Raw genomic sequence first — 23,011 nt, forward strand, 5'->3', positions numbered from 1 at the left:
GGAGGACCCCACACTGGAGCAGGTGGGTGCCTGAAGGAGGCTGTGACCCCGTGGGAAGCCCACGCTGAGCAGGCTCCTGGCAGGACCTGTGGCCCCGTGGAGAGAGGAGCCCACGCTGGAGCAGGTTTGCTGGCAGGACTTGTGACCCTGTGGGGGACCCACGCTGGAGCAGTCTGTGCCTGAAGGACTGCATGCCATGGAAGGGACCCACGCTGGAGCAGTTCGTGAAGGACTGCAGCCCATGGGAAGACCCATGTTGGACAATTTTGTGGAGGACTGTCTCCCGTGGGAGGGACCCCATGCTGGAGCAGGGGAAGAGTGTTAGGAGTCCTGCCCCTGAAGAGGATGAAGCGGCAGAGACAATGTGTGATGAACTGACCGTAACCCCCATTCCCTGTTCCCCTGCACCGCTGGGGGGGATAGGTAGAGAATCTGGGAGTGAAGTTGTGGCCGGGAAGAAGGGAGGCGTGGAGGGAAGGTGTTTTGAGATTTGATTTTATTTCTCATTACCCTACTCTGGTTGGTTGGCAATAAATTAAGTTAATTTTCCCCAAGTTGAGTCTGTTTTGCCCATGATGGCAAAGGGTTGAGTGATCCCTCCCTGTCCTTATCTTGACCCAGGAGCCCTTTGTTATATTTTCTCTCCCCTGTGCAGCTGAGGGGGGGAGTGATAGAATGGCTTTGGTGGGCACCTGGCATCCAGCCAGGGTTAACCCACCACAAGCGTGATGCCCCCTGCTCTTCTCTGCCTGTCCTTCCTAAATATCCTGTACCAGTCCGGAGCCATGTTCCAGCCACGTGCACCTCCCCACAAAGTCTCTGTCACTCTGATGGTGGAGACCCTGCAACAATGCCTGGCAGTGCAGCTGCTCCTTCTTGTTGCCAGGCGCTGTGCATCAGTGTACAGGCACCTGAGGGAAGCCTCTGAATGCCTGCCTTTTTGATGCAAGCAAAAACGGGATGGGATCAAATCTGCCTTATTTAGGCATATAATTTGTAGCTGTAGAGGGAAGCAGGTGCACAAATTTTCCATCATTAGTGAAATCAGCCCAGTACCTTGGAAAGCCTCTAGAAAGAGACCCCATGTGTTTAACTCCCACTCTTTCACCTAAAGCACCATCAGAAGTGCCTCCTAGGTATATCCAGGGCCACGTGGTAGTGTCAGATTGTAAGCAAGAGTCCTCACCGAACTCACAGAGGCTTTTTAAAAATCAGTGGCATTACTTTGCAATGAATATCAGCGACTGTTCAACACTTCCTACTGATGGCATTAACCTTCCCATGAGATTAACACATACTCGTATCAGTTGCTTTGAAGGGGTCAAGAATCACTATTAATGCAATTTTCATGAGTGTTTAATGTTATATTTGAAATTATCACTGTGGCAGGTGTGATGCTTGTCAGGGAATTTGTTAAAATTTCTAGACAGAGGTCCATAAAAGATTTCACAGAGGACCTATTTAAAAAATGTGGCAGATTTTAATACTCACAGCCTAAGAAAATAGATTTTAAAAAGATGTCTGTCTACTTTGGTGGAAATAGGACTTCTGAAGTATGGATACAGAAAGAAATAAGCAAGGATGCAAATAAAAGTCCCAGTTGCTGCTGTTCCATCCTGTTTCCCAGCCATGGGAAGTGCCATTTTTCATCTTCCACATGCCAGGATGATGTCCTGGCACATATCAGCTGACTTTAGGCACTCTCTGTGTGTATTTTGCCTTTGCACAGGGAATTCATGTGGTCCAATTTCGTTTGCAAACTTGCTTATCCCTCATTGTACAGTTGTCTTCAAAAAAACACCAAACAAGTTTTGACGGATTTGCCATCTGTCAGATCCAGAGGGTATGACCAAATTAATGAGTCGGTAACTGAATTCCTCCCAGTCTGTTTCCAGTTTCATTTGCAACCTCGGATAAAGCACTTCTCTATAGTGTTTTGCTCAGAGGCAATGCAATGTCAGGGCTGACGGCAAAGCCATCTTTTAACCTGCTGCTTAAAATGTGTTGTTTCTACTTCTTGGGCCTTTAATTTGACAGTTAGATTTTGCTTTGATGAAGTGAGACCTTATAAAGTAGTGAACTCATGCTGGGTCAGCCGTTAACTTTTCTAGGGATGCAGAATAGCATGTAGTCATACATAAGCCTAAAAGCCTTTCTGATTTATTTTTATTTCATTGAATGATGGACAACTGATGTGCTGGTCTTATATAATCTGTAGAAGGATTTGGTTTAGAAGTACTGTCCACCTTTTAGAGAAATGGACTCTCATAAATCAAATTTGTTTAGTGAACAATAGAATTAAAGGGGGTTTGGACTAAAACTGATGGGTTTGCACATGGTTCTTTTCTGCCTGCATACGTCTTTCATATAGACCAGACACTGGGTGTTGGAAAAGAGGGTTATGGTCTGATCCCAGGAATCTGAGCTGACTGAGAGATGACCTGTTGTTCTTCTGGGCTCTTCTGCAGCACTTAAGGAGGTTTCTGTCTGGCAGACAGACAACAGTCTGTGTTGGCATGTGTTTGTTTGAAGATACGGTGTATCAAGAGCAGTGTTTCCCTGGAATCTTGTGGGTAGTGTTGTGCCAAGTCCTTGATTTTTATGCTGCCAGGTGTTGTAACTAAGTAATTATAACTTTTACAGGGTAATAATGACTTGATAAGGATTGTAACCTGGCAAACCATCTTTTCAAGTACATGAATGCAAAAATTCCAAACTGTACAATAATAAAAGTCCAAATCAAATTCAAAATTGTACAATAATAAAAGTCTTCCCCCTCCCCTCTATTTCGCATCACGACTGGCTTTCAGCATGTGCTGGGCCCTGATTTTTAAAGCAATGCATCTGAATGGGCTGCCTGAATCTCACTTCTGGACGCCCACACAGAGGTTAGTGCGCAGCTATCAGTTTAATGGTTGCAGAGTTGCTCAGGGCACACTTGGATTTAGCAGCACGCTCTCACACATGTTGCTGCTGACTTCATCAGAGACTGTTTCAGTCAAATCTCGTTAGATCTTTCTTTTGACAGCCAAAGGCAGAAAGGGACTGTTCTCCTGCCAAAAATTGAGTCCCTGCTCTAAAGCATGAAAAAGCTGGAGATCTTAAAAATAGAGAGAAAAATTTAACTTCAAAACCCACGTGTTTCTTACAATTGCATTTTCAGTGGGTCTGAAGTGGGTTTGCTGGAATTGATATATTTAGCATGAGAAAGAGAGCAATTATGCAAAATGTGAGCTCAAATGATTACTTTGGTAAAGTTACCTGGGATTAAAACAGCCTGTGGTGTGAAGTCTTTGGCAACCTTAGCTGTACTGCTGCCAACTTTGCCTGTGACAGGCAAGGAATGCGTCATCCCGCAGTTTTGTCAGCTTCTATCTGCAGTCACCATCATCCACACCCTTTTCCAGTGCTAATACTGGAACTCTTCCTACTTGTTAAAAAATTTATCTCTTAACACTTAACCACTAGGATTAAATGCATGGTGTTGGTAGGTTCCTTACTAAGAAGTTCCGACGTTACTTTCATTTTGAAAGAATTTTACAGAGGAGGTCAATAGTGTTGTCCAGTTTAGAGGTTCAGGTAACAAAGGTAGAAGGTAAATAATTGGCTAAAAGTCACCCTGCAGGCCAGGACAGCTGGGGATTAAAGTCCCACATAACAGCATCCAGCCGAGGAGAGCTTGTGTATATGAAGGGCGACTTTTGTTGAGATATTAGAGTAGGGTCTAATCAGGATCTGTACATATAAAGGAGAACCCAAAGCAAAGACTGGAAGGATTACAAACAACTAAAACTGCATCGAGAGCTAAGAGATAGGTACATTCAGATAAATGAACAAAACGACTCTGTCAAGATAGTGAAAATGGCTGGAGAAAGAACATTATACGGGGATCAGAAAACTATGAAATGTATCTGAAAGTGTTGTCTTTCCAAAGGGACCAAACAACATTGCAAGAATAGGATGAACTCTGGAACAAAAGGAAATTTTAAGGCAATACACAGCTTATTTCAAATTGTTTCTAGTGTTAAATTCCTATTTACAGTTCCTTTTTTTCTTTTTTAAACTAGAGTGTTCCTTATAGTCCCAACTTTATATTACCAATACATATTTGCAAACTCAACAAACTGGTGTGATCGAGGATCAGGGTTTGTGTCTTGTCAGAAGGAAGAAACACTTTTCCTATGAAGTGGTACCTAACCATATCCCTCGGCATACTGATAATGTATAATTCTGTGTAGAGAAAAGGTTTCTGAACCTTGAGAACTGCACGCAAACTTCAACTTGTAAGAAGAGGTTTTGGCATTACTACCAGTGCTTTTCTGAGGTTTCAGACATTATATAAGCTGCTATTATAAACAGTATTTGCTGATCTTTTTTGCATATTCAGCTAGGTGATTTCCCTCAGCCCAGTGTGGAAGTATTTCTCAACTTACACAGCAACTCTGCTTGTACCAAAATAATGTAATTATCAGAGCAGGTTGCTTATCAGAGTTAAAGGCATCATAACACTAACAAACAAGAAACTACTTTAGGAGCCTAAAAACACAAGAGATTGCACACTGTGTTGCTAAAGCCCACATGAGGCTAAAGCCCTCATGCCTACCCCCACAGCACTGACTGAGGTAGGAAGAATTCTTGGTTTGGGGATTTGCTCCTTGTATTATTCTCTTTTTTAATGCAACCATGGCTTCATGTAAAGAATATAACCAGCACTGACAAGGCTGGACCTTCCTCTGCCACACTGTCTGTCTAGTCCCATGGCTTTTACATTCTTGTCTGCACAGCAACTCAATTTCCTTTAAGAATTCATCTTTTCCCCATTTAACCTACAAAATTCTTGAGAGGCGAGAGAGAGATTTAAATCCTCCTGGGCTAAAGCAACTGTGTTTTGGGCCTCCCAATTCCTGGGTGAGGCTATCAACCATTAGGCTATCACACAAAAGACCTACAGCATCTTGGCTGGACTGGAGTCCCCAGGAGTTTTAAGCACTGATCCACCTGCTTCTGAGTGCCAACAGAGAGACAGGAGCTAACTCCCAGCTATTCAGGTCTGGGGGAGTTCTGGGCACATGCACAAAGCACTCGGTAGTTTTCTGGAAGACATTTCCTGATGAATGCCATAAAAGCAGTAAAATCCCATAATTATTCCTGCTCTCTGCTGAAACACAAAAAAATGAGTTTTTTAAAGCTGGACCAGTTTTTTGAACTAGTTCACAGCATCACCTGCAAACAATTCTGCAAACACACCTTAAAGGAAAGAATGAGGCAGTGCTGCAAATCTAAACAGCGTTTCAATTAGACATTTAATCTTTTGAAAGCACAACGTCATGCCTAAAATCCACCCAAATCCTTCTTTGGATCTGCAGCCCGCCCCCCCCCCCCGCCCCGCCCCGTCTTAGGTTACTAATCATACCTACTACGTTTTGCATTACTGTGAAATCATTTATAAGTCATCTCTCATCATGAAATCCAGTACTATGGAGAGATGATCACAATAATGAAAATCTACACACAAACCAAACAAATCCTCCCTGTTTCTCATGCAGTCAGTCTTTACTGTAGCACATCCTGCAGCTGAACTTCTTTGTTGTGTTTCTTCAGGGAATTCTTTTAAGAGACAAGCTTGACAGCATGATCTGATGAGAAATTATGTCTGTTTGTGATTGTGTTGGGCCAGCAATGGAAAAAAAAGCTTATCGTTAGCTGTCTTGAGTCTCTATTAACTGTAACATACAGAATGCCTCCAGCTTCTGAGATGGCTGTTAAAAAGACAGGTTGTTTTTGCGACAGCCAGCTGTTGTGACAATATTCTGTGCAAACATTCCTTCTAGCTGGCTAGGGATTTGGTGTGAATATTTTCTGTTTAAATGTGCTGCGTCCCACATTTTTGATTTGGGGCTTACATATAAAAAATACTGAGTGCTGTGCTTCTTGGGCAAGTCTGGAGACTTCTGGAAAATTACAGATCTCTCTGCTGATGGCATTGTAGAAACGCAAGCCGTTCTGCTCGTGGAGAGCTGCCAGACCTGAGGGTACAGTTTCTTGTGGCACAACATAACTTCATTCCTGATGCTACAACCTGGAACTGTTTCTTGCTCTAGTGCTGGGTTGGGCCCTAACGGTCTGTACAGGAATAAGGAATGCTCTGTGCCAATCACACTGTATTATCCAAATCTTGATTAAAAACAACTGAATGTTAACATGTGTCTAATTTTTACCTAGTTCAGGCTTCTCACATGCTCAAACATGGAAGCTGGCCTATTGTATTTATAAATCCACTAGCATATCTGCCACTAACTGGATTAACTACATTGACAACTGTTACTATAATTCATTTTAGTAACTACAGCTCCCTATTTTATTCAGTCGGTATTATCTGGACCACAACGTTAGCATTTCACAGGTTGCTCTGAGGCAGAAGCAAATGACCAAAGAGGCTGTGTGCAGCTCTGCTCCCTCTTCTAATTTTTAAATTCACGTGGCTCTGACTAGTACTGCTCACCAGGCGTGGGCTGGGAACAACTGATCCCATTAATTCTCCATCCACGGGCTGCCCTCCCTATGAGGATCTCTACAGAAGACAGTCCCGTCAGAAGGAAAATTTTGTTTACTCTGATACGTGCCATTATGTATACAACGAAGCTGAAACGGTAACATTCTGACGCGACTCCTTTTTCCCACAGCGCTCGCCCCCGCGCACACCGGCCGGCTCCGGCTCCCCCGGATTCCCCCGGGAACGGGGCCCTGGGCGTTCCCCCGCGGCGCGCTCGCCACCAGGAGGCCCCGCTCTCCCGCCAACCGCTGACAGGATTCCCCGGGCCCTGCCCGCACCGGATCTCCGTCTTCGTCCTGGTGAAATTCCCGAACAAGAAGGCTGGGAGGTGGAATTATCAGAATGCTGTGCTCTGCTTCAAGTATGAACAGACTGAAAGCTCCGAACTTTTCTTCCATACAGTAACAAACCGGTCTCTCGGAGCAACTGGTCGAAATTCCCCCTTTTTTTTGTCACCCAGCACTTCAGAAAATGACAAACGCGAACTTCAAACGCTGCCTCTGCTCAAGCGATCCGGTTATTAACTGCGGTTTTTACGTACGCCAGCCGCTCGGCCAACGCGCCCCCGGCAGAGCGGTGAGCCGCGCAGGGAGGCGGGCGAGGCCGGCAGCCCCTTCCACCCCGCACAGGCAGGGGCTGCCCAGCAGGAACACCCGCCGCCACCACCGCGGCGGGGCTGGGGGAGCCGTCCCCCGGGCTTGCGGGGCGGCTCTGGCGCTGCCTGCGCGGCACTCGCCCGCCCAGCGCTTCCCGCCTTCTCCCGGCGTCCCTGAGGGCGGCCCGCCAGCCCCGCCGCTTGCCAGCACCCGGCGTGAGAGAGAGCAGGGCGGGGCGGGCGGCGTCGCGGCGCTCAGCCCGCAGGCGCGGTCCTGGGCGCCTGCGCGGCACTGCGCGCCACGGCGGAGCGGGGGGGGGAGGCGGCCGGACCCGCCCCCTGGCGCTCGCCGCTGTCCCCGCCCGCCTCCGCCTCCAGCTCCGCCTGGGCGCTGGGAGCGGCGGCAACTTCCCCTCAAGTCTGTCCGGCGGCGGCGGCGGGGGGGGACGGGACTATGCGACCCGGCTGAGCGCGGCCCGAGAGGGGCGGGCGGGGCGAGGACAGGCGGCGCCAGCAGCAGCAGGAGCAGCAGGAGCAGCAGCAGCAGCAGCCGCAGCAGCCGCCCCGCCGCCGTAGCAGCCAGAGTCGCCCGGCAGCCGTCCGCCTCAGCCCCCCTGCCCTCCCCCGGCCGGGGCGGGAGCCGCCGCGGCCGTCCCATGTCCCGCAAGGCCAGCGACAATGTGGAGTACACGCTGCGGAGCCTGAGCAACCTGATGGGCGAGAAGCGGCGGCGGCAGGCGGACGGGTCCGCCGGCTCGGGCGCGGCGGCGGCGGGCGAGCGGAGCCTCATCGCCGCCGAGTCGTGCTCCAGCCTCAACAGCGCGGCGTCGGGCGGCGAGCTGGAGCGGGCGGCGCGGCGGCAGTTCCAGCAGGACGAGACCCCCGGCTTCGTCTACGTGGTGTCGGTCTTCTCCGCCCTGGGGGGCTTCCTCTTCGGCTACGACACCGGCGTGGTGTCGGGGGCCCTGCTCCTCCTCAAGAGGGAGCTCAACCTGGACGCCCTTTGGCAGGAGCTGCTCGTCTCCAGCACGGTGGGCGCCGCCGCCCTCTCCGCCCTGGCCGGCGGCGTCCTCAACGGGCTGTGCGGCCGGCGGCCCTGCATCCTGCTGGCCAGCGGCCTCTTCACGGCGGGGGCCGGCGTGCTGGCCGCCGCCCGCGACAAGGAGACCCTGCTGGGGGGACGCGTGGTGGTGGGGCTGGGCATCGGTGAGTGCCGCGCCGCCCCGCCGGGCTGCCCTCCCGGCAGCACGACCCCCCCTCTCCCCTCCGCGCCCCGGCCAAGCCCGAGTCCGCCCCGCTCCCCGGGGGCACCCCAGCGCTTGCCCCGGCGGGGGAGAAGCTCCCCCGGGAGGGAGGTTTAACCGGCCCTAAAATCCGCCCGTCTCTGCGCGCCCGCGTCCCGTTTCTGTAAGGCAGCCCCCGAACAAAAGGCGAAGGTTGGCCCGTGGGGTTTGAAGTGCTCGGCGGCTGGCGAGGGAAAGGCGTCACCGAGCCGAGGTCGGGAGAGGGGGGCTGCTGCCGATCGCGGCGGGTGGGGAGAGGGAGACTCCGTCTGCTTGCCCTCGGCGTTTTTACTTGCAGGTAGTGTAGTCCTAGCTGGTCTGGGGAGAGTTGTCTGGTTTCTGTACGCGGAGGGTGGTCTTGCATCCTTTCTGCAAATTCATCTTGAGGGTGGTCTGTCAGTGTCAACAGCTCACACCGTAAGCTTTACATGGGGGGGGGTTCTGGGAAGTCGGGAGCGAGGAGGAGATCGTGCTTGTCTTTCTGCACTGTAAATACCTCTCTTCTGGTTCCCCGCACAGCTTTGCTTTTCATTGGGCACTACAGGAACGCTTTTGGGACAAAATGAGGTGGTAATCTCTCTGGTCAAATGAGATGACCTTTGCTTCAGCAGGCTTTGGATTTCATTAATAGCATCCTGCAGAACTGAGCGTGAATGGCTGCTCTTGGGCTGCCTTCCTGTATGCATTGTATAACTTGCAAGCAGTGGGTTCTGGTAAAACTTTAGAGTTGTCCCAAAGAACTTGAAGTGATGAGCAGTGTTTCCTCTAACCTTTGAGACTGGTTTCTGTGCCATCTATTTTGTAATATCCCCAGAATTTTGGTTGCTCTTCAGCTGCCATCCTCTCAGGCAGTAATTTGAATTATACCCATCATCCAAGATGAGCCGTATGAGGTTATTCATAGTCCTTGGACTATAGTATGTTTAAAGAAAAAAAGGAAAAAAAAAAAGAAAAAAAGAGAAGTAAATCTTTCTTACTGTGATCTTGCAACCCTTCCTATCTAAAAGCATGAAGACAAACTGAGAATTAGACTTGTTTTCTTCTACATAGCAAAGTTCGGTTTCCTAGGCATTGAATAATTTTTTGAATTCTCTAGCTTGTTATAGACACACTTGCTGTGATGCAATTCATGGTCTTATTAAGGAAAAAAAGTTAGTGAGTCATAAAAAGGGTTGTCAGAAATAAAATTGACTCCATCCTTGAAAGGGCTCATGCTGGTTTTCCTGTACAGTAATGGACACCTTCTTCAGGTTGCAGTTTTCTGACCCCAAGTTGGGTGGTTGTTTTTTATATTTTTAAATGCTACCTCTCTGCATTTTTTTAATCCAGACTCCAGAATGTTGATAACGTTTGTTATAATGTTCAGGAGACAAGGAAACTAAATTTGACTCTGAGGTGACAGAACAGGTATTTTGATGGCAATATGTAGTATGTGTGTTTAGTGGTAGATACTAAAAATAGCAGTTGTCAATTTGATGTCTTTCTGTGTTTGTAAAGCTAATGTTTTTTGTTGACTGTAACTGGTTGCATTGACAACTTCAGGGGGAAGGGAGAGGAAAGGGATGGACGGTTTGCTTGACTCTTGTGTGTCTGTGTCTTGTAGAGAGATACATAGGCATGTTGGAATTGTCTTACAGTGGTGCAAATAAATGACTTTGGTATTGTCAGAGGGATACGAGACTTGGGGCTTAATATAATTAATATATAAAACACAGAAATGGAAATTGGGAGCTAGGGGGTTGTTCTTCTGTACAGCCGTAGATTTCCTGTGTGATCTGGGGAGAGAGATCTCTCTTTGATGTCTTTTCGCATCGGGGACAGAGATGGTGGTTCTGCTCTGGAGAGCTGAAGTAAGGACTGAGAAATGTGCTGAGGATTTTGGAGCACAAAGACACTAACTTATATTTCAAAAAGATGATGTTTTCTCCTTTTTATCAAAGGTGGTTGTTCTTTATGTGATGGAGCTTATGGCCAGAAACAAAGCATTACCTTAAATTGCTGTGACTGAAGCACCACAAGAGACTCCAAGAATTGCAGAGTTGAATCCTAACAAGGTTTATTTTACAAGAGGAAAAAAAAATGTTGTGGTTCAAAACTGTTCTCACGCAGCAAACTGCAACAATCTCTACATTAAATCCCCCACTAGAGGGAGCCTGGATAGTTTCATGAAGGCGTTAGAAATTGGTGGAACTTTAACCAGTTTCTTCCCTTTCTTCTCTTGGAGCCCTTTGGCTATCATTTTGTTGCACGCAGTGTGCAAGAACTCCTTAGCGTTGGTGTAAGGAGGTCGCTCAGTAATGTGACACTTCAGTGACACTGTGAACTGGTGAAATGTAAGGCTGCGATTGTGTAGTGTTATGAAATGCTTTCCTACTTGAAAACCAGTAAAAACTTCTTAACTGTGTATGATTTTATACATTTTTGAGGTTTCTTTCCTGTAGCTCTCTGCCAATTGCACATCAAGAGATCTACTCCAGAAATATGTGTTGGCTTGCATTTAATAAATGAATATTGTGTTATGGGCAGTACTGTGATGCTGTAAAAGCAGATGCAGTGATGGTTACCTATGGGACTTTGTTCACCCTTGCTGGTACAGGGTGGATCTGTGTTGTGTCCGTGTGAGAAAACGGCCATTTTTCTTGTGACTGTGATTTATAAAGGGCTACAGTTAAATTTTTTCAAGGCTGAAAAACACAGGATATGTGCTGAAATGAGGAACATCTCTCACTTGTCTGTCTTGTCCGTTTCTTACCATTTTCCATAGAGCTGTTTTGAGATAGAAAACCTCTTCTTTTCTCCCCAGCAATTACAGAAGGAGATGTTTCTGGAAAATAAAAACCTTCTCTCAAGGACAAGCCAAAGTCCTCTTTTATTGCAAATGTTGAATAGATTTTTATGGTTAGAAACAGTTATGTTCCTCCCCGCCTCCCTCCCCCCAGTGTAAATACAAAACATAGGGAATGCATAAAAAAAGGGAAACCACGTTCAGCATGAGCTTAGAATATGCTAAGATCTTTTCAGGTCTGAATTTCTAAGTGCATAGTTCATTACAACTTCAGGCAAAATGGCTTAAGAACAAGGTTATGGCCATTATTCCCTCCTCCATGCCCACCTCTTGCCAAGTGGTGTCCCTGACTCTTCAGGAATTTGGCTGAGCCTTGTGTCAGGAATGCAACATTTGGACAGATATTCATTACAGCAAATGTGGGCAAAATTCAGACATTTAAGAAATTGGATCACATGTGCTCGGTAGCGCTTTGTATGAGCTTGGCTAGGAAAAATGTCATTGGTACAAAGCATATTTGGACCTTTTGCATCTGTTGATGCTAAAGGTCTCAGCCTGTTGTTCAATGGTGACCAACCACGCTTGGTATGGGATTGAGGGTCAGCATAGGTTTGCCTTGCGTTGGCTGCTGTAGTTTGCACACTTGGCAGGAAAGCCAGGTTCTTCACTTTGCTCATCTTTGGTCTGTCCTACCAAAGTCTGAGGGTAGGCCACGACTGAAACACCAAAGGTTAGAGCTAGGCATGGCTGTAGATGAGAGCTAATTCTACTGGAAACCTGCTGCTGTGAGAAGGGAGGTGGAGAGTGAGTAGAGTTGGCACTGGGACTACACGTAATAGAGGCTAGAAAGGATAATATAACTATAAATAACTATAAGATAAATAACTATGCTTGCAAAGTCACTTCTTTCCTAGACTGTAATCAGTCCAATGTCTTAATTTTACAATCACTTTGTTGTCTGAACCCATTGGCCAGATGTGTTTCTATGGCTCACCAGTCTGTAAGGGGAGCAGTTTATCCTTCTGTCATCTGAGGATGCTGAAGGTTTTAAGCCTGCATCTGATGCACATGGGTGTTGTTGGCATGGTGTTTCAGGTAGCGTGCTGTTCAGATCACTTTTTCAAGAACATATATGTACCAGCTGTGGAAGGAAAGCTGTTTGAGCTATGCAGAGTTCAGGAAGTGACGGGTTTAAGCTTGCTTGTGCAGAGTAGTTCTCTATCTTAATGTACAATCATTAGCTGGATGATTAGATTCTCCCGTCTTGTTCAGCATGCAGAATAGATGGTGCTCAATTAATGATCAGCTCTTCTGTGTTTTGTTTTCTTACTCAGTGTGAGGTTTAGGCATTACTTAATGCATATGCTACCCAACCCCTTGTGAAAGCAGAGTTACTTCTTAGGACTACTGTGTGTGCATGCACTCTGTTACTGGGTCTGCAGTGCAATGGAGACCTGACTCGTCTTCTCTCTGACCCCAGTCGTTGCTGACACGTGATGTATCTTCACAATGTGAGCCTACTGCTCAGTGCTTGCTTTGTACTCAAAATGTCTGTTAGTATTGTTTTTTTTAAAGGCTGTATTTGAATGTGGTGTATGTAGTGTTCCTGGTAGCATCTTTTTACTGCATATGTAGGTCATTTTCTGAGCAGAGGAAACAAGACTGTACACAGAATTAGGCAGGAGTGGAAAGCGCTGGCATATGGTTCGGGGCTGCCCTGGTGGGACTAGCTTCTACTGACAGTAAAGTCCAGTAGCAAATAAAAAAATAATCAAAGGACTCGCATCATGTAGTACCAGCTCTGTATTATCTTTACAGTGATTAAGGGCCACTGTTAGCAGCTGGACTACCATGTATGCTGTGAAAATATTGGCAACTAACTGGTATGACCTATTGCCTGTTAAAGATGAGGATATGTGTGCTTTTTTTTTTTTTTAATTTTAAAAATTATTTTTTAGTGTGCTGCTGAACTTCTTCAAGTTCTGTGTATTTTTATCTTGGAAAAAATTACAGATTAATCCCGCCCCCACCCCAGCCCCGTCCCACACCCCCATGGGAAGCATTAAAGCTTCAGTCTGTTTTTATAAGTGAGTGCCCACCACATTTTTTTTGAAGGAGTTTATACCTTAGTATATTTTGGAGGGGAAAGTCACCCTCAGCCCCCAAATACGCTGTCCTACTTCTGGCAGATGCTTGTAATTTTCAATCCAGAGATTCATAGGCTATTTTTTCCTCCAGAGACAGTGGTTTGTTAGTATAAGCTTGCAGTAGGGATGGAGGGGAATGGAGAGACAAATAGCCACATTGTTGGAGTCGACCCTTGTACTGCCAGTGACCAGAGATGCTCACCCAAGTTTCCGGGTTCTGTAGCTACTGACATTACTGTGTGCGCTCAGGGATCGATCTCTGCATCTTAAGAGCTTAATCTGTTCTTGTGCAGAAGCCTCTGGGAGGATACATAGCTTCTGACTGGAGCTGTGATCTTGCAGGGTACCAGGAGTACATTAAGATGAAAAATGGTATCTTTTGAAGGCATCTAATTTTGTGTGCATTGGACAGTATACACAGTGTTATGCTCAGTTCACTGTCAACAAGCACAGACTCCATTATTGTTTTGTCTGATGGTGTAATACAAAAAGATGAGGGATTTATACATAAATATTGCTACCTTTGGCAAATATATCGTGACCATTTTGGAATAATGTATTAAGCATACAGTTGAAGAGAAGTTTTGGACTTTTGATTCTTCTGGAAACTGTTAAAAGTCGTAAGGGTGGTGTGGTTTTTTTGTTTGTTTGTTTTGGTGGTTTTACCTTTGTTTTGGGCTTTTTGCTGTTGTTTTTGTTTAACTTAAAGAAAATTCCTGTAGTTCATAAACCTTGAAATTGATTTTCTGTCTCTAAAACGTGGGAGTCTTGTAAAATAGTTTTCCCTGTACTTGGTCAAACTGTTCTATCAAAACATTATTCCTGTTGTATTTTAAGTATATTTGTTCATTTTGGAAAAAATACAATTCATCCAGTTCATATGTGACATAAAATTGAAACTTTTATGATCCTTTTACTCCTTATAAAAAGGCAACTTGAAGGAAGTTTGCAGTGTTAAACGCAAGTGTTTCCTTACCTATGTTGAAAAATTCATGTGGGCACCACAGGTGGGCTCATTTTCAAAATGCTTTGTTTGCTACAGGAACAGGAGACCACTGGTGTCCAGTTGCCATGCTGTTAAAGATAGCAAATCATTCAGCTGGAACTCTTGGATTTGAGTGACTTGTTTGGCTGAAACTTGTACCAGTCCCATCAGCAGAGGCACAAGGCAGGACATCTGAAGACAGTCCAAGCAATAGATTTGAAGTGCCAGCTACTGTCTTCTGCTGTGCATTGTCAGAATATGGACTTAATTTTTATTCTGACTGTACTAGTGTGTACTTTGTCAATTGTATGCTGAGAAGCAATGAAAAAAGTAAAACAGCATCTGAAAGTAGATGCTGAAAAGGTTTTTTTTGAATTATCTTTTTTCCTTATCTCATCAGTAGACTTCAAGATAATTAATTAACAGCAGCTGTATGCTCTTAAGTGGGTTTTTATAGAATATATTGTGCTTCTAAATACGTTAATTTCTTTTAAAATGTAGTATTTTAGGAATCTTAGGGATTATTCCATGAAAGGATGGTAAGCTTTTGGGTTGCAAATCCTATGGAAGTCTTGGAAATTGATGATTTCTCCTTAAGATGGCTGGACTCAAACTGGATGACTGTGGCTGTGCTACATGCTGGTACCGCAGAGGTATAATGGGCCTGATGGATAGCTTTGCTTGCAAAATTGTTTTATGGGTCTTCATTGGTGAAGAACTGAATTTTCATACCTGACCTATACAATCAGTATTGCTGGTGTGAATCTTGTGAAGAGGCTAGGTTGGGTGGCACAGTCAGTGGAGCTGCTGAAAGCCTAAAACTAGTGACTGGTGAAAATCAGGGCAGCAGAGTTCTCCCATTGGTCTCTCTTTGCAATGATTATGCCTGTGAGCAAATAGCAAGAGAAGCAGTTATTAGATATGTTGTACAGGTCTCGTGCAACACAGCTCTGAATGAGTGTGTAGACAGTTCACTACTTTAGCTGAACCATCTTTCTGTAGATCTGATGATGAAACTTGAATGCAAGCTCTTCTAAAAAGTATTTTGCTTATGATAATTGAAGAAATGAAGCTTTAAATACACACTTTCCTGTTCTTTCCATTTCTGATCTTCCTCTGATTTATTGGAGGTTTTAGACTTGTGGTTTTATTAAGGATTTATTCAAAGCAAATACCTGTTCTGAAGGTGAGTTTTTTGTAGGTGGTTTCTCATTTTGACTGTTTATATACTTAGTTACTCAAGTTGGGTTTCTTAGCTCAGTGAGTCTGTCCCTTCTTCCTTTGCAAGTCCCTTGCAAAGACGGGCTGCCTGCGTGGATGAAATGTCATGCTGTGACCTCGGAGTCCCCCATGCGTCTGGCTGTCTGTGGATAGGTCATGGCATGCTGTCAGCTATGGTGTTAGCAAATGTGTTCCCACCTCCCCCTTGGTCTGGTCTCTTATTTGGCTAAATAGCAAGAGTGCCTGCCTCTTCTGCAGTTTGGGACAGACTTCCTTCTCATGTTCCTCCCCTTCAAGCAGTGAATCCTTGTTTGAAGTCCCACGTGTGTCCTAGGAATTGCTCCTGGGTTGACTTTCTTGGGAGTTCGGCCATCTCTTTGTGTGGCTGTTGTGTTAGTGGGCTCAGACACTGAAGCAGTTGCATGGACTTAAAAAAAAGAAAAAAAAGAAAAAGTGTATGTTTATTGATACATGGAACTTTTTACCTTGGGCTTGTCCTTTAGTTTTGCCTCTCCCCTCCCCTAGAGATGGGTCTTCCAGTTGCGTATATTTAGGAGCTGTCACCCCAGCTTCTCTACTTAAACTTTTTTTCCCCCTTCCCTGACTTTTCCAGTGTAATTCAGCAAGGGAGCTTCTCTCTAGAGAAGGTTTGCCCTCCATAGCTAATCTGAAAGGCTTCTTGGTTCTCATTAGAGCTCATGTTTTCCAGAAGCACGTGGCATCGACCTTGGGGCTCGTCCTTTGCTAGTGAGCATTTTATATCAACGAGTGTGTTCCACTTCTGCTCCTGAGCGATGAGGCAATTTCAAGGCAAAACAATTTTCCAGGCTGTGTGGAAAACCCCAGTGATACCTGATGCTTTTAGCACATGGGCTGACAGACACTCTGCGAGGCTGAACGGTATTAAGGGAGAAGTGGGGTTTCCCTGGGAGGCAATTGCTTCAGGCCTCAAATCGAGAACTTTCTGGTCTCTTTTCAACACTGTGTATTTGGGAAGGTCTGAGTTTTCACAGGTCTTATGCCAGCTGGTAACATTGAGGAGCTCTCTAATCTGATCAACAGCCAGCCAAGCACATGCAGCTGTGTGCTCAGTTGTCTCTGAGGCAGTAATGAAGTGATTGTCGATCTCCAGACGATAGACACAAAACCAGAAGATGCCAGAAATGGTGGAGGACCTGCTCTGTAAACAAAAACATGTATCCAAAATTAGACTCACCTGGCAATTGCCCATAGTCTAGACAAAATTAAATAGCTTTATAAACCTCTACCATAAATGGGAGCCCTAAGGCAAGAGTTTTCCAGCCTTTTCCCAGAAGTGTGAGTTTCTGCAGGCTAACCTTTTCTGTCTTGGACAGAAACAAGGAGTAACAGCCTTTCTCTTTCCCTTTTCTTTTGGTCAGGAGCCTCATGAGCATGGTTTCCTCTACTGTTGCTTCTCTTGCAAGCTTTCAGGGAAGCAAAACTAATAATTGTGGTTTTAATGTGCCTGTGGACGTTGGGAAAAAAAGATTATTTTCCAGCAGCTGGAAGAAAGTATTAGGGATGTCTTTGAGTTGCACCACAGCTCTTCTACTTTCCTGTCGTAGTCTGGAAATCCAGGGGAATATGTTCCAAGTTGAAAAGAGCAGAAGAGCCTTCCTGGTGTAACATACATTGTATTGCCCATGCTGTGAAGGCATGTGGTCTTGTAAATTGGGAACATGTTCCAGTGACCACTGCTCTGAGAGAAACATCTACTGAAGTGATCACTGGCATGTGCCAGTGGAAGAAGGTCTTTAATTTCTGATTGCTTAGAAGAAATTCTCTCCTGTTCCTTCTCTCAAATACTTGTTCTGTGCCAGAACGGCATAGAAACCCTACAAAGCCTTGAACAATCTACCTTGCTTAGTAACTTTTGATGGTTTTCCAGGTTTATTTTTGTAGTTTTAGCACTCCTACTCTGGGTTCTCCAGATGAGACCTTTGAACTTAGGCCTATCTGAAGGCACCAAAAATTTGAAATTTAAATCCATCTTGAACTGATTGGACGCCTAATGAATAGGTGGAGGTAGGATTTTGTTGTTTTTTTTTTTTTTTCTTTTTTTTTTCCCCAACCTGTTGGTTGTTCCTGTCTGACTGTCGTCTTCATGCTGACACAGTCATAAAAACATGAAGGTGACCTTAAGTAAGTGTCATGAAATGACTTCATGTTGTTACGGCTGATACATTACTATCAGAGCAGTGCCATCATTCATAAGCTATCAATCACATTTATTGTAATCAAAAAGAAAAAAAAAGTTAGGTATTGGTTGTATTTGAAAATCATAGTAGCAATCTTGATTCATGCCCTGCTCTGAACTGCCTTCTTCAGTTCAGCAAGGTCCTGCTGTGGCATCTGTCCCACTCCAAGGGCAAGAGAGGAGCAGAGCTACAGGTATTCCTCCTTTTCCCTAGCACAGAACCAGAGGAGAGCTGCTGTGCCCAGGGGAGCAGGAAGGGAGAAGGAGCATGAGTGCCATCCTGTTCCTATGCCCTTCGATGCAGTTCAGCCTCCAAAGCAAGACCAGACCAGCTGATGGAAACAGGGAGCTCCTGTTCCCATCCCTCTGTTTTTCCTCCCCTAAATTACCACTGATTCTTGTCCAAAGCTTGTAGTAGTACTACAATACTTGGTAGTTACCTGTGATTCTGTGGTTTTTTAAATCAATATTATAAAAGATTCAAACAGTATGGCCCATTACTTTTTTACAGCTCTGATCCTGGAAGAACTGGCAGTGCTTCACCTGGAGAAGATACAGTTGTTGGTTTACTGTCTCTTCAGCTGCACATTCAGAAATGGATAGTCAGGATTCAGTAATTTATTTAAGGAAGATTTAGATGATCCTGATGCTGAAGACAACTACCTTCTTGAGCGTGTTGCAATTTTATCCTGTGCTGCTGAACTGGCAGTTGTAGCATAGGCTTCACATGCTGCCATTCAACAGCAAAAATTATCAGGGAATTATGGAAGAAAAAAAAGCTACTATCTTAAAAGTGCTCAGAGAAAGTTGGAAGCAAAAAGTGTGTATTGAAGCTAATAAATATGCTTAATAAATTACTTAATTCCTGACCTTTTCATAGGAAAAGTGGTAGATAACTAAATATATTAATGAGAGCTATGACAATGAGGCTGGAGCAACTTCAGAAATGTAGAAAGGTAACTGAAGCACAGAGCCTACATGAGGTGTTGGAGGCAGGGAATGTTTTGCTGCCTGTTGGAACATCTAACTGGAGTGCAGTTGGGAACAGGGGGAGTGTCCTGGGTTCAGCTGGGATAGAGTTAATTTTTACAGGAACCTGGGAGGTGGGGGGCATAGCCGGGGCAGCTGACCTGAACTAGCCAAGGAGCTATTCCATACCATGTGACATCATGCTCAGTGTATATATAGGGAGCGGGCCGGGGGGGGTGGTGTCGACTTTCGGTGGGGGAAGTGGCGGAGCGTCGGGTCCCGGGTGGTGAGCAGTTGCGCTGTGCATCACTCTTGTTGTATACTCCTTCATTAGTACCGTTGTTGTTGTTGTAATTCCTTTGTGTTGTCCCAGTAAACTGCCTTTATCTCAACCCTCGAGGTTCCAGTTTTTTTTCTTTTCTCTCCTCCGTCTTCCCCCCCATCCCACCGGAGGGGGGCGGGAGGAGTGAGCGAGCGGCTGCGTGGGCCTTTGTTGCCGGCTGGGCTGGAACCACGACAGGGAGCTGGGAGCCTGAGTTGTAGTATAGTTGATGGAGGATGGTATATCAGGATCCCAAAGTCAGATGTCTCAAGTCAGAGCTAGTACTCCTTTGGAATCTACTTGTCCAAGGTGTAATAGTACAAGAGAAACACTGCTTCTTACAGTATTTTTTGCGTGGTTAAGATTCACATCAACGTGCTATATTTGTTATTCCTAGCTGTATTAGGACTTACTCTGCCTAGCTGTTATTTTGAACTTAATTTTCTGTTTGTAGCTGCCCACCTAGGAAGTTTTGTTCAATCCGTGAGGTTAAGGAGATAAAATCGAAGGGACTCACCACTAAGTACTTGGTCTCCTCATTTGGATCGTTAATTTTTTTAGGGTTGTTGGTTGGAGCTGTGATCGATCCTGGCGAGTGTCTAACATGTGAGAAAAGCAGTGTGGTAATAGATGACCTAGAACACAGTACGCATGGAGGAAGTACTGGTTGAGACCAAAGCTGTGTGTACTTTCAGCATGGACTTCAGCAAGTGTTTGCATGTAAGTGACCTTTTTTGTTTGTTCACAGGTCCTTGATTATTGGACTGTTGAGGTCAGTAGTAGCTATGTCAGCACAGGAATGGGAAATCTGCCTGAGGGGAAAAGGTAAGTCTGGTTTTATTCACTATAGAGTTCAACAGCTAAGTCTTTTGCCTGGTAGACTCCCTGGTCCTGCATTAATCGTAGGCGCTGCTGACCTCACCAGTCCAATTCACATTGGAACAGCTTGGTATGAATGGAAAGTCAGAGGTACTGGACAACTTCAGGATCTTGAAGAAAGGGGTGGAAAAGACTAAATGTTGTCCGTAGGTGTTCATGATGTTTTAGCCCAGGAATTCGATCACCGTGGTTATATTCTGAGCTGAATACTGGGGTCTGGTTTTGTGCTATATGTAGTCCTTGGGTAGGAGGAGAAATAAGGCACAGAATGTAGATCCTTTCTCTTGTAATGATTGACTGGCATGTTCCTGGAAAAAATCATTGGTGCATATAGCAGAAATCTGGGCACACATTGAGTAGAGCATTACACAAATAAATGGCAACTTCTCGTGAGTGGGAATGTACTTTACTAAATTCTTGAAAGCTTGGACGAGAAGGTACTATTTATCTTAAAATCTAACTTTGGGGTGGGACACAATAGTTGTCTACACCTGTATGCTCTATGTGGTTACCTCTGCGCATCTTACTGTCCTGCAGGTTTAGGGCTTCCCTCCTTTCTTGACCCTAGTCTGCAGTTTTACTAGCTAGGGTAAACAAAATATTACCATGTTCAACAGTGTGTGTGCTTCTGAAAAAGCTGTAGTTTCAAGGCATAATTTTTAGGTCAAGCTCTGTTGTGTTGCTTTCTTTTGTGTCTGCTGATGGTGACTTTAAAGTAAGAAAAGGTGCAGCTTGTGTTTTGGCTTTGATTCTGCCTATCTGCACTTATTTCTGAATCTTCCTTCCCTGGAGTCAAAAGCTGTCTGTTGTATCAGTCTGCAGGGCCTCTCCCTGATTCAACGTTAATTGCTTTGCCCAACACCCAAGTACTATCTGGACGATTAATCATTATCCTCTTAGATGTGGAGTGCTCCCTTGCAAAGAAGGAAGCAGTGCTCTGAGCTTATAAATGCAGCAGTGCAGAGAAGATTTTTCCTCATAGTTTAGGACCAGGAGGCCTGTCTCCTCTGTAATACTGATTGTATCTTTAGCAAGATCTGAGACACCTGCTTAGAGTATTTATGTTTACTCTATTCAGAAGTCAATTCTCAGTAATTCACCCTGTAATGGTGAGACTTCTGAGGGACGGTGTGTGTGTTTTCTGGTTTTCCTTATCTAGAATCTTAACCTGTTTCTGACTGGCTTAATAGAGCCTCTGCTCATGGTCATACGCTCCCTTGTATCTTTCATCCAGGAGTGTGGATTTGTGTGTGTGACTGTTTTAGTTGGGTTGCTGAGGCATAAACCACTATGGCTGTGTGCTGGTTGGATGAAGGCAAACCTGGCCTGCCTGTTAGCCTGTTGTCTCAAGCTTTTGTATTAATTCTGCTTTTCTTCCTAGATGCTCTTTCCAGGATACATGAAGTGAAACTATGCATGCTAAGTGTGATGGGGACTTCTTATGGACCACTTTGTTACAGTCAAACTATTCAGTTTTTCAATTTGTCTAGCTGCAATGTCTTCTTATCTCCAAGTTTACCCTATCAGGGAGCTTCATTTGGACTGGGATATAGGGGAAACCTCACTGCTTGCAGTGGTGCAAAGAAGGGGGAACTGGAAGTGTGAGTGCTTAAGTAGCACTGCTTGAACCTCAGTAACTCATCTGCCACACTTGTCTTTCCTGGCCCATGTTGGTGAGAAGGAATGTCTGATCCAGGCCTCTTAGACAATCATGTTGGGAAGTAGGAATCCAGACATCTAGAGAACTCTGTGTGTGTGCATACGCAGGAAGAATTGAGTAATGAAATAAAATTATATTAGTGGATATTTTAATTAGGAGTTGTTTGTATTTTTGTGGTGAGAAAAAACGTGATTGAAGGTGGCTATGCAAGAGGATACCATAAACCAATTGTGCGGATTTTCAGGATTAGTGTGTTGGGAACGGATTCTACAGCTGTGCACTGGAGGACAGGAGAAGGTACAAAGAACTGCTTTGAGGTATGGAGCCATTCTTTGTGCTTCTTTAAATTTTTTTATCAAGTGGGAATATATAGTTCTTGGCTCAATTCTTTCTTCTTCATTAAATTTTTATCAAGTAGGGATGTAGGTTTCTTGGCTTTGATAATGTGGACTTGTATGGTCTAACACGCAGACAGGGTAACTAGTTTTCGTCTGTGCTGTGGCAATGAGCAAGAGAGAAAACTTCAAGAGGCCTGACTCGGCACTCACACCAGTTTTAAGCCAATGCGATTCCACTGTAATTACAGAGACATTAATTTCTTTACCTCATGATCTTGATAAACTACTAATGAGTACAGTACAGGAGATATGAATCTGTTTATGAGGTAGTTGTAGGTTCATATAAAATTAAGTCTGTGAGGTAGATATGGATGTCATACTGAGCTACAACTGAAAAATAAAACTTTAGGCAGATTTTTTTAGAGAAGTTTTTAAGACTTTTAAGCTGATATTTGAAGACAATGCACATCATGTTTCTTTGTAAATGTTTATATTAATCTTCTGTGATATTTTGCTTACAGCAATGCCCTGTTTCTTTTTTAAAGCAAATGATTCAGTCAGCTGTAGTAAAACATGAAAATGCCTGTGTGCATACTTCTCAGTCTTGTATGAATATGTTCCCAATGTAGCTGAATCATCCAGAAGCAATGTATGGCTCCCTTCATTTGGATTTCTATTTGTCCTGCATTATCAGCACTAAAATACTTGTATCCCTAAAACAGTAATAGGTTGAGAAGTGTTTGGTCTATTGTGTCTCCTTTTCACAGTTGCTCTGCATGTTCTTTGATATGGTTTGCTATTTGTCATGCATTATCAGTCACCAAAATACATACATCCCTGAAGCAATAATGGACTGCGAAGTGTCTGGTCTGCTGCATTTCACTTTCACAATTGCTCTGTGTGTTCTGTACTCTGCAAATTTGTACTGTTACAGGATCTGTAGCCATTGGTTTTCTAAGTCACCATAAATTTTGCCAGTGCAAATACCAGCTTGGGTTACCTGTCCTAGGAGCTGGAACCCGTACAGTTTGCTTGTGTGCTGTAGAAGCAATAGTA

The 23,011-nt window shown here is 44.8% G+C and overlaps 1 protein-coding gene across 1 annotated transcript in view; it reads left to right on the forward strand.

Moving 5' to 3' along the window:
• Positions 1-7,579: 7,579 nt before the first annotated feature.
• SLC2A13 (solute carrier family 2 member 13) overlaps positions 7,580-23,011 on the forward strand; it is a 164,357-nt gene continuing 148,925 nt past the window's right edge. The window contains exon 1 of the mRNA XM_075024879.1: positions 7,580-8,354. Coding sequence (XP_074880980.1) covers positions 7,805-8,354 — 550 coding nt within the window. The 5' untranslated portion in view covers positions 7,580-7,804. The remainder of the gene's footprint in view (positions 8,355-23,011) is intronic.

Source organism: Buteo buteo, chromosome 4 (assembly GCF_964188355.1).
Source record: "Buteo buteo chromosome 4, bButBut1.hap1.1, whole genome shotgun sequence".
Classification (NCBI taxonomy): domain Eukaryota; kingdom Metazoa; phylum Chordata; class Aves; order Accipitriformes; family Accipitridae; genus Buteo; species Buteo buteo.